The sequence below is a fragment of the Aspergillus nomiae genome (assembly GCF_001204775.2).
Source record: "Aspergillus nomiae NRRL 13137 chromosome Unknown contig00646, whole genome shotgun sequence".
In the NCBI taxonomy this organism is placed as follows: Eukaryota; Fungi; Ascomycota; class Eurotiomycetes; order Eurotiales; family Aspergillaceae; genus Aspergillus; species Aspergillus nomiae.
In genome coordinates, this window is record NW_015378701.1 from 1 (window position 1) to 11388 (window position 11388).

The window sequence follows — 11388 nt, forward strand, 5'->3', positions numbered from 1 at the left end:
AAAAAAGGTTCAGTTACAATTCTGGTTTTCACATCCTTTTATCTATATGATCCCTTTCGATGTGTAGATATCTACCAACCATATAGGATCCTACTGCCGTTCTATGACGGATACACGGCAAAGGCTTTTCCTCCACTAAATGGGGCCGTCAGGGTAAGACTTGAACTGAGTGGCCCTATCATTCGCCCGCTTTCCCCGTCTGCTCCTCCACGTCCTCCGGCTTGTCCAACTTCGGTGGGATCCAACTGATCCTGACCGTCAAATCCCCGCGCTTCTTCTTCTTTAATTTCTATTTTTATGCTTTCTCATCATTTGAGCAACACCATATCTTTAACTCTAACATAACGTCGGGTCTACCAGAACTACGCGGTCTTGGTGGTGGACCGGTGCCATATCCACTCCGCAGGTTTCCAGCAAACAGATGATCTGTTGAGCCCGGTGCACGGGCCCGGTCTACTCACGCTTCTTGTGGTTCGACTGCCTGGTCTAGTATTAAACAAGAAAGAAACAAAAAAGATATGCAGAACTCAGCGCGGGATGCTGGGATTATGCCATCTTGGGGAGCGCTAGATAGCTCTTCCGTTGCCCGACAGGGTACGCGATTAAGCAACGGTCATAGTCTTGCAAATCGAAGGCGTAACCCATTGGTAAGAATCATTCTCTTTGTGCGGTACGAGGTGCATTAGTTGAGTTCGTCTGGACAGGCGTGTGAGATGTGTTATAAGAAGAAAGTCAAATGCGAAGTTGAGGGCTCCGACACGGCCTGTATTCAATGTATGCGTCGTAACATAGCGTGCAAATTCACCACAAGAAAAGAGAAGAGAGAGAATCTGAAAAGGTATCGGTACACCACTGCAACTCTCACCTACAGCCCATTCAAGGTTCCTCTTTTACTAAATGATCCCTTCTAGAACGAACTACGTGAGAACCCTAGAAGAACGTCTGCGGAAGACTGAATCTTTACTCCGCGCCGCAGGACTTCTAGACGACGAAGACATCAGTCAACTTGATACCGGCGGTGAATTTAGCAACGAGAACTCTGAGGACGAAAGTGATATTGATCATGGACAAAACGAGCCTTCTGGTTCGAGGAGCCGTGATTCCGGGATGCTAATATCAAAAGACTCAGTCCATGTTGCAAACGAAGAGTCGAGCATCACGTCTGGTGCAAATCTGTCGAGTAAGTCTGTCGAACGGTGCCAGAAGCTTCCTTGGGATAGTACTCTACACCAGCCACCCCTCTTCCGCCTTGACTCTAGAGAAGACTCTCGATACTATGGTATGTCAGACATATTACCCTATGTTGTTCCTCTAAGGCACTTGTTGGTTGACTAATTACTAGGACGATCTTCGTTTCTGTCCATTCTATCTCGAGATGGAATTGAGTGGATCAAGAGCAAGACAGGAGACTCTAGGTTTCTTACTTTACTACTCGAGAACAGAGACCATGACAGCCCCTGGGATCATTGGCGGCCAGATGTATTCCATGACGTGTTCTCGTCTACGGTCTTTAAGCCCTTGCCTCCGAGAGCGGAAGTCTTTTCCTTATTGAAGGATTATTTTCGCACAGTGAACCGATTATTTCCACTGTACCATGAGGCGACGTTTATGCGGTTGGTTGAATGGCAATATACGCAACAGACGTGTGACGATGCTGCCCGTTGGGCCAGCATCAATATCATACTCTCTTTAGCTTACGAATATCGATTTTCCAACTGCCAGAAGTCAGAAAAAGACAGGGAGAAAGCCTGGCTATATTACAAAAATGCTATGTCAGTCTTTCCAGAGTTGACATTGCGAAGGACCGATATCCTGAGTGTGCAGGCCCTTATTGGCATGGCATTATTTCTCCGTGGAAATTCGGGTACTCAGTCAGCATCGCCTATCATAACAGCAGCCATACAGTCGTGTCAACGAATGGGACTCCATCGTGACGTTCCCAGACCCCATCTTTCCCAGGCCGAGCAAGAACAGAGGAAGAGGGTATTTTGGATTGCCTATATCCTTGATCAGAGGTAATACCTGTTCAATATATGGCATCCTTCTTATTTCATCTGAAGCTAACTCAGCGATGGTAGCGCATGCATACGGACGGGGAGTTCGCCCACCCAGCGTCCAGACGATCTTGATATTGGTTTTCCCGAGGTCGATAATGATGATGAATTTACAATGAACGGTCATGCTTCTTTTTTCCGCCAACTTTGCCATATGACGCTCATAAGAAGCCGGATATATGGCAAGCTTTATGCTGTCAAGTCTCTGCAGAAGATGTCTCCCAAAGAAATCTACGATACAATCCGGGAGCTCCGGGGGGAACTTGAGGAATGGCACAATGCAAGCCCTTTCACCCAACAAGTGAAGCCGAGAGGAGCAGGCGAGGATTTCCTCGTGGGATTTGCTACTGCTGGCTTGCAGTTTGGCTATTTTAACTCTATGATCATGATTCATCGTCTGCCACTGACTATTTATTTTGCCTATATGCGCCATTCTACAATCAACGTGAAGTGGGACGTTGATCCCAAAACTATCTTCAACGAGTCGACGCAGGCGAGCGCAATCTGCGTTCAGGCTGCCCGGGACACATTGAAGCTTGTGAATAACCTTCCATGGGGAGACATAGCTTGGATCTGGTGAGTTGTCGCAATTTGAGACATCAATCTAAACCTTCCGCTAATACAACTGTAGGTCTCTGTTGTATTACATTTTCCTGGCAGTTACCATACTATTCACTTATATACTACGCGATAGTCAGCACCCCCACGCCAGAGAAGATTTACACCATCTCAGCATGGCAGCGACCTTCTTCGCAACGCTCATACCCGGCGACGGCCCCTGCAATTACGCCAAGTTCATGACTAAAATGTGTGCCAATTTCGAACGAGTAGCCCGGACAGTCCTTGAGCGAGAACAAAAGGCGCTCAAGTCAAGCGATAAACCTCACCAGCCCGGGGCGCCATCCGTGACCACCTCATCCAAGGAGCAAGTATCCTATTCGCCCTCTGCCGGCAACATTGACATCCCTCAACTCGAAGGCCTCCCACACATCAACTCGTCGGGTTATGTTGTTCCTGAGAGCCCTAGCGCTGCTTCGGCAGACGCCCCCACTGGGGACCAATCTACTGTGAACGATCCCCTCTTAGGCGGGTTCTCAGTGAGCCAGCCACATGAAAGCACAAGTGCAACGATCCAGCCGAGCTACCCCTATCCTATGGGCGACACTTTTCCGGCCTCGATGGCCGACAACATACACCAGCCAGAACTGTGGCAAATTCCAATGACGGCTGACTGGGAGTTTGGCAGTCAGTTCCTGAGCCTTTTCGGTCCACAATTATTTGCTCAAGGGGGTAGCGATGTCATGTCGGCAATGGCCGGGATGACAGCACCACCAATGCCTTCGGCGCCAGTGAACATGGGGCTCGACTACGAGAATTCCGATAATGTGGAGGGCTATCCTCCATGGATGCCCCGGGGATTCATGAACCTCTTCTAATAAATCGACCAGCAGGGTACTGAACCCTTGTGTTGATCACTGAGAATGCAGTTTCAGCGATATCTTGCATCCTGCTCTAGTATTCGACGTGGGACGCCCATCGATATCAAGCCATAAGCAGATATGATGTATATAACATTTGTCTGTATCCTAACGAATTGACGACAATTAATACCAGTCACTCCATTCTAAAATCATGATAGCAGCATCTTCCCAATACCCACTGTATATATCAAATTGAAGAACAGTTACCACAGTCTGTACCCTTCGGGCGAGTCGAGACCTGTCGAAAACACATCTTCCAGAATCAAGGATACCCAGTCTAGACCCCGAACAATCGGGGCCGGCGCCAAAAGTAAGCACTAGATGTCGATCGTAATGACGTCGTCGGTGTGTCTTTCGTATATATAACTTGTTACGTGTTCTATACCTACTTCATTCATCTTCTGCTCAACCACTAACCACCAATACAAAATCACCCGCACATAAACTCCCACCCAACCCTCATCTCGTGTATACCCAATCTGCTCTCAAATCACAAACTACCACCGCCCCTTTCTTCACCACGGCCAACAACCCCAACCCAAGCAACTAATAAACAGCCCGGAAGAGGAAAAATAATGACCACCTCATCCAACACAAAAACGTACACCTACACCCGCTACCCACCCAGCATCTCGCCCTCAATCCCACGCCTGGACACAGAAGAAGACGTCAAAAAGGCCGTGCTCGCTAACCCCGAGACCACCTTCGACGATACGGTCGACACCACCGGCGGCTGGTACCAGAAAGACATGGAGGGGAGGGTGGTGGCCATTGTGTCGGATCAGATGTGTGAGGAGCTGGATGCGAGGCGGGATCATGCTGAGGCGTGGGTGAAGGAGAATGAGAGAAGGGAGGCGGCGGGGGAGCCGCCCCTGGAACCTGCTTGTTGGAGGAGGTAGGATATGCAGAAGGTAGAGAGGGGGGGGTGTGGTGCTTAGGGGTGATGGTGGTTGTTAGTTTTATAGTGTTGGGTTTGGGAGAAGGGGCTGAGTTTCCTGGATTACGTGCATACTTCGGCATTGATGAGGGCTATATGTCGTTGTTAAACGTCAAATGACGCATGGAAGACTCAGAATTATGATTCTCATGTACTTGTAAATGTATCCACATATCATATCCTTGTATGAACCCGTTCCCACCGAAGATATCCACCCAAGGTAAACTCCCAAGCCTTGCCCTCAAACACCGTCACCCCAATTCGCGCGCCAGGAAAAAAGAAAAAGAAAAAAGAAAAATTGAAGCCAAACCCGACGATCCTGAAGACGCCATGTCCCATCGCTCATAATCAAAACACTGTCCCGGTAAGTGTTTGCACCGCCTTGCTCCAAATACCGTTTCCAAGCTGGGGTCCGGCATTCCCCCCCAGCTCCTTACGAAGAAGTTTCCGCATCTCATCCTCAGACATGCCGGAGCGGTTCTTGGTGCCAAAACCATAGACCTTCCTAGCAATCACATCGGTCTCGAATGCTAGGACACCAACATCACCAGCGTTTCCTTTTTGGACACATGTCTTGACAGCAAAGTCAACATCGACTCTTCTGGCTCCTGTGTCTTTGGCTTTTGAGGATCCCTTTCCAGATGACAGTTCAAGCAGAGTGCATCTTGCCCTGAGGGCGGGTTTTGCATCGATCTCAGAAAACTTGAGCTTGGTAGCACCGCAGAATCCCAACATACGGGCTTCCTCTTCGAGGTTAAGCACAAGGTCCCACGCTTGCGCGACAAAATGGAGCATCTGCTTTGGAGCTGTTTTAGACTGCGGGATGGTTGCAAGCTCAATTTGGAGAGACTTCAAGACTAACAACCCTATCGGTGAGAGCGCAGAGTGGGTCATAGGCTGTGTTCTGCCTTGAGGGCTGTGTTTCAACTCAATAGGCATTTTCTCGTCAGTAGCAGGAGGTTGGCTGTTATTATTATTGATAAAGAATGCTCCCGGGTGGAACGAAAGTTGGAGCTGGTTGCGATAAGACATCGTCACCAACGGACCTGCAGGGGAACTTGGAGAAGTAGCCGAGATGATAGACCACCCTGTCTGACGTTCCATCTTGTGGACAGATTCTATCAAGAATTAGCTCGAGTCTCAGCCATATGTAAGGAAGGCACTTACCCTTCAATTCACTGATTTCCTTGGCACTCCAGCCCCGACATTCCTCCTTGACCCGTTCCGCCTCTTGGATTTGGCCCAAGTATTCTGCCTTAAGCTCCGCTCCGGTCTCGATAGTGTTTGTCTTTTCTTGGGCTTCGGCTTGTAGCTCTTCGAGTAGCTTTTTCTTTGATGCAATCTCCTCCTCGATGCTAAAGAGTTTCTCGCGCGCATCCCGTAGCTCATCCTGATCACAGTTCTCGATCTCGTCCGTCAACTGCTGCAGAGATGTAGCCTGTTCTTCAAGTGAAGAATGTTTTTCGACAAGCGCGGGCACAACACCGCTAAGGAGTGTCTCATACTTGGACAGAAGTTCGTCATCACCTCTCATTTCTTCAACGTGGCGATTAAGCCCATCTTTCAGACCCTCGAGGAGCTTCATCCGCCACTCATACCATGTAGCTTTGCTAAGGAACCTCGCGTGAGTTTTTACGTTTCGAAATTGATTGTCCATTAGTAAACGGATATCGGGAGGGGCTGTCATGTATTCTCGGAATAGTGGCGGGTTTTCGGTGTAAGTCTCCGTCTCGATGGACCGGATAACTTGTCTCCCTTCTGAGATATACGACTTCAATTCTCGGCAAGACTAGAGAAAATTAGCAAAGCAATGCAATTGGTCGGAGAAGACAAACTAACATGTTGATAAAGCTCGAGCATGGGCACAGTACAGAAGCCAGCAGCCACGCAATCATCAAACTTAGAGGCACTAGACTTTTCGCTAGAAAGTCTGGCTCTTCTTCTGGTTGCACTGTCCGGCGCAGTGGTGTGTCGACGCTTCGTCGTGGTAAGCTCCATGAAATGGATGTTGGTCATATTCAAGAACTCTTGCAATTGGATAGGCTCAACTTCTGGCCCGGATTCTTCCTGACGATCGAGAGCGTCTTGAGCTGACTCAGAAGCGGATGTGGCATTGGACGAAGTTGGCTCGTCTTCCATAGGGGTTACTATTACAGAGGAGCCCTTCGGCTCCCGAGTAGGAGTTGTGCTAGCCTTTGCCGGAGATCTTTCAATGGCTGGGGGAGCAGGTGAGCGGCCCAGGCGTCCGACTGTTTCGTCTTTTGTCGGTGGTGCAGGGAGCTTGATATTCTTCACAGGACTAGCCTCGCGACCTCTTAGACGCTTGGGCGTATGGTCAGAGTCGTCGTCAGGTAGGTCCAGTTCCATCGGCCGTTTACCAAGTAAGCCCCGCGCCGCACCGACGTGTAAGCTTTTCCGGCCGGCAAGTTTGTTCTTCTTCGGTGTGAGGCTTGAAATCATATCCCTCAAGTTCGTGGTTGCGTCTCGGTCGTTACCTTGCAGCGGTGGGGTATGACCGTCCTCGCGGCTTTCTTCTTCTTCACGCTCACGATCAACCTCCTCTTGAAGCTTCAAAGGATCTTCAAATCGTACACCTTGTTGCCGTTGTTCCTGAGGAACAAACTCAGCACTATCTTCGCCAATAGACCGACGTTTATCAAGCATAGCAGCTACCTTGGGGGATCCTAGTCCTTCTTTATCAATTCCAAGTCCAGATGATCGCCTCTTGCTTTTCGGTTGCAGAACGAAGAGAGGCGTGGATTCACCCATCGCATTGTTTCCAAAAAGGCTCTTACGGGGCGACTTCCGTTTATTTGCGGCCCCCTGCAGTTCAGGTTGAAAAAGCTTCTTCGGTGACGCGTTCCTAAATCCTTTGGCACTTGATGGCGGGGTTTCTCCAGGCGTTGTAGGACGGCTAACTTGCGGTGTCGATTGCTTCGGGGGAGTCAACAAGTTCTCCGATGGAGACGTCTTAGGAGTAGTTGATGTTGGAGTGTTTGACAGTGCTCCTTGAGTCAAACTCTGCCTTGTACGTCGGGATTTAACACTTGCCAAGCTAGGACTGCCACTCTCCGAGGTGACTGTAGCAACATGGAAGGAGGCTGGTGATTTCGCAGGAGACTGTCGAACGGTTTCTTGGAAGGGAGAGCTACCGCGCTCAGCAGATTCAAATTCCACTTCCATCTCTTCCTTTGCTTCCTCTCTGCCACTGGCTTCGGCCTCCGGTGGTAATATCCTACCCATAGCCGTTGTGACTTCCATCCCTACAGTCTGGTCATCATCCTCTGATTCATCTCGCTCCTCGTTCGGTGGAAGGATACCACCAACGGCTCCAGTGATCTCCATATCTTCGCCATCGTCTATTCCGCCGTCATCGTTCCATTCAGAGAAGTTTCGTTCATTGGATTCTTCCTGAGCAGAAGACCTAGCAGCTCCGTAGTCGCCCTCATCCCCATCTTGGGTGGAGGGTTTGCCCAAAAGCCCGCCAACAACGGAAGTAAATTCCATTGTCATCTCTTCGTCCTCGTTTACATTGCTATCAGCGCCTGTGGACCCCGCAGGGGAAGTAGGCTGCGCGATGCCTCCGACCACATTGGTGAGCTCCATCGTTTGTTCGCCGTAGTTTGTTTCCTCTCCACTTGACTTGCGACGAATGGCGCTTTGACGACGGCTTGCTGGTTTGGTGATGATCCGACCAATGGCATTCGTCACTTCCATGCTCATGTCTTCGTCTCCGTTATCACTTGCCGCATCGCGGATTGGGTGATCCGTTGGATAGGCATTCTCTTGATCATGTCGGGCGCTTATGTCCTCCCAGTCAAAGCTTTGTCTCTGCCCTTTCTTAATCCAAGGTTGGAAAGCCCCTGTTATTTCCTGATCAGCAATCTCCATTGACATCTCGCCATTCTCATCATCATCGATGCTCTTCGTGCCGGCCTCTCGAGCTGCTTGTCGAAGAGCCTCATTCAGTCGAGCGCTAGAGCTGGTATTCGATTCATCAGATCGTGCCGTTGCAGCTGAGTGAGCAGTCACGTCATCTAAGCTCATTGCGGTACTTTCGCCGTCAAAACCAGAGGTTGAAGAGTTGTCGTCATCCTCCTCATCTTCATCCCTTGTCTCAGCTTGCAGCCCAATATCTTCACTACCATCTGCAGAACTTCCGCTGAAGGGGCTAGAGGACATTTGCTGGGAGCCTCCCATTCCATCATAAGCTCCATACTGAGGGCGGTTTGCCAACTGTTGGAGATCTGGGTATTGCACTGGAGAAAATGCTATGTCCGACTCGATTTCGGCGTCCGGAGACGAGGGAGCTTCAGTCTGCGCAGCAGCGGGTGTTGCCTGGTTTTCGGTGGTTAAGGATGATGCGCGTCGAGTAGAGTTGGAGGTAGATGATGAAGTAGAGTCGTCTGGAATTTCCACTACGTTCCATGTGTGCAATGTTGCCTCCGGAGCGAACGATACTCGGCGATTTGCTTTGATGAAAACTAGTTAGTCCCATGTAAACTGCCGATGGGAAGGCAATGGCATACCCATAGACTTCCGGCGGGCTTCCCGCTGTTCTAGAATAGCCTTTCGCTCCCGTTCTCGTCTGGCTTTCTCGTCACGCTCTCTAGCAGCGGCCATTTCGTCACGTATCGATGAAGCATTAAAGCTGTCGAACGGATTGGATTCATCTATAGACCCTGGCGGCTGTGCTGGGGTGCCAAGGTCTATCAACATGCCCTCTTTTCCCTGGCTTCCCCCACTTTGATTGTCTTCATGGCTTTGTGAACCTCGAGCCGGCGTCCGCTTCCGCGTTTCTTCGAAAGAGGGAATATTTCGTACCGGCGAAACGGGAACGGTAGGTTTAAGAATAGATTTGAGAGGGAATGCTGTAGTGGACTATAATGCGACAATACTTTTGTTAGTTTTATATGAAACAGAGAGTTGAGGGACTAGGAGAGGAAATGTACCTTGCGTCGGTTTCCGTTGGAGTTCTGAAGCGCATCTAAACCACCAGGCCCCAAGCTTTTACTGCGGGACTTCTTATCTTTCCCACCCAACCTTGCGGAGCCCAAGATCGGTTGACTTGAACTTATGTCTGTAGTTGTGTTCTCCTTATCCACTCCAGATGTGAACCTTGATCGGGGTACATGAGCGATCGAGCGACGAGATCGCGGACGGGCAGACCCCGCGGAGTCACTTCTGGATGCCATGAGGCAAAGATATAGGGTATCACAGACAAGGTCCGGATGATTAGAGTTTCTCAATTTCAATTCATCAATAATTCCACTTTTTTCGAAGTGTTGGAATAATATACATGGTCCAGTTATCGTTGCGCCATCATTAAACACACAAGTATAACGAACCCCCCAAAAGTCGCGCGTCTCCCGGGCGGTGCTCATGTGATCGCCCGATGTAAACAAACGTTTCTGTTATCGTGATGAGTAATTCATTACATAATAACGATACGATTAGGTGTTAGGGCTAGTACAGCATGACTAGCCCGCAACAGGCTTAGCGTCGCCATCGCACACTCCCACACTGAATTATCCGCCATCCCGAATAAATCTTCCTCAACATCGACGTCGACCACCGCAGGCCCCGACACCCCCCTCCGCGACGATACACCCAGCTCGACTTCGCTTCCTCGTCGAACTGAATTCTCGCAACAATGGCGACCGAGTTGACCGTCCAGTCGGAACGTGCGTTCCAGAAGCAGCCTCACATCTTCAACAACCCTAAGACTCTTGCGAAGAGCAAGAAGGTTGGCCAGGGCCGCAGATGGTACAAGGATGTTGGTCTTGGATTCCGTACCCCCAAGACCGCCATTGAGGGCACCTACATCGGTATGCACGACCTCCGATGAAATTTTGCCGAAAATTTCGAATTCCATATTGGGGAAGAACAACGATTTTCCGGAGTTTGGAGATGAAAGACCGCGCGGTATCATGGAAGTCCAGGATTGCATTTGCGGCACGGAAATTGTCGATAGAGGGGGAGAAGATTCTGTCGCAGTTGGAAAGCCGATATTGCCTTGCTGGTCATCTGTTATCTTCATCTCCGAACTCCGGAATCGGTTCATAAGTCTCCATCGGCTTGATGGATAGATCGCTGATATCAAACAGACAAGAAGTGCCCCTTCACTGGTATGGTCTCCATTCGTGGCCGTATCTTGACCGGCCGTGTTGTCTCCACCAAGATGCACCGTACCATCGTCATCCGCCGTGAATACCTCCACTACGTCCCCAAGTACAACCGTTACGAGAAGAGACACAAGAACCTTGCTGCTCACGTCTCTCCCGCTTTCCGTGTTGAGGAGGGTGACTGGGTTACCGTCGGCCAGTGCCGCCCCCTGTCCAAGACTGTACGTACACAACTGTTTCGGAAATACCATTTGGCCTCGTCACTAGCGATCACCTACCCCTTGCTATGTGGGGCCCTGTCATGCTATGGACCGGCCGATGGATTTGCTTTCCGATTGCCATTATTGAGTGGAAACAATTCTAATTCATCTTTAGGTCCGCTTCAACGTTCTCCGTGTCCTGCCCCGTACCGGCAAGGCCGTCAAGGCTTTCTCCAAGTTCTAAGCGTGTCGATGATGATGGGGGTGTTTCGATTCCAGAGGGTCATCAATCTAGGGCAGCGGCGTGACTGGATATAAGCGAATTAGTTTAACGGGTTGGGATTGTTTCACGATTTCATGTCCCAGGTACCCTTGTGAAGGAAATATCCAATGAAAAAAGCTTTTTGATACTCCTATGTTAGAATTCCAACTGTATAGCCAACCGGGAAAGGAGATTGCCATTCATGACAGTTCAGGAATGGGGCTTTTTCATGATGCCAATTTAGGTCTTTTTTCATTCAATATTTCTCTTTACAAATTGCCGTTGCCTCCGGGATATTTCGATCATTTCCTCTCGTCTCTAATCTAAGA

At 49.7% G+C, this 11388-nt stretch overlaps 4 protein-coding genes across 4 annotated transcripts; 3 read left to right on the top strand and 1 right to left on the bottom strand.

Moving 5' to 3' along the window:
* Positions 1–897: 897 nt before the first annotated feature.
* Positions 898–3490, top strand: ANOM_011332 (transcription factor domain-containing protein; the record flags this gene model as incomplete). The annotated part of the gene is made up of 4 exons (XM_015556588.1): positions 898–1279; positions 1343–2015; positions 2079–2630; positions 2686–3490. The coding sequence occupies 4 exons, from the start codon at positions 898–900 to the stop codon at positions 3488–3490; spliced, it is 2412 nt and encodes an 803-aa protein (XP_015401205.1).
* Positions 3491–4071: 581 nt separating this feature from the next.
* Positions 4072–4434, top strand: ANOM_011333 (uncharacterized protein; the record flags this gene model as incomplete). Its single annotated transcript, XM_015556589.1, has 1 exon — positions 4072–4434. Exon 1 carries the CDS (start codon positions 4111–4113, stop codon positions 4432–4434), a length of 324 nt encoding a protein of 107 aa, XP_015401204.1. The 5' UTR covers positions 4072–4110.
* Positions 4435–4820: 386 nt separating this feature from the next.
* Positions 4821–9773, bottom strand: ANOM_011334 (kinetochore-microtubule binding complex subunit SPC105; the record flags this gene model as incomplete). Its single annotated transcript, XM_015556590.1, has 5 exons — positions 4821–5590; positions 5640–6261; positions 6312–8944; positions 9002–9353; positions 9425–9773. Coding segments are annotated over 5 exons (4680 nt in total), but the record flags the coding sequence as incomplete, so codon positions are not given.
* Positions 9774–10015: 242 nt separating this feature from the next.
* Positions 10016–11290, top strand: ANOM_011335 (40S ribosomal protein uS17). Its single transcript, XM_015556591.1, has 3 exons — positions 10016–10300; positions 10580–10818; positions 10973–11290. The coding sequence occupies exons 1-3, from the start codon at positions 10126–10128 to the stop codon at positions 11039–11041; spliced, it is 483 nt and encodes a 160-aa protein (XP_015401202.1). The 5' UTR covers positions 10016–10125; the 3' UTR covers positions 11042–11290.
* The last annotated feature ends 98 nt before the right edge of the window (positions 11291–11388 follow it).

What these genes read in the sequence shown, in the direction of transcription:
- ANOM_011335 (XM_015556591.1), top strand. Translation starts at nt 10,126, where the DNA reads ATGGCGACCGAGTTGACCGTCCAGTCGGAACGTGCGTTCCAGAAGCAG. An exon ending in CATTGAGGGCACCTACATCG is followed by an intron (nt 10,301 to 10,579) that starts GTATGCACGACC and finishes GATATCAAACAG; the next exon opens with ACAAGAAGTGCCCCTTCACT. An exon ending in GCCGCCCCCTGTCCAAGACT is followed by an intron (nt 10,819 to 10,972) that starts GTACGTACACAA and finishes ATTCATCTTTAG; the next exon opens with GTCCGCTTCAACGTTCTCCG.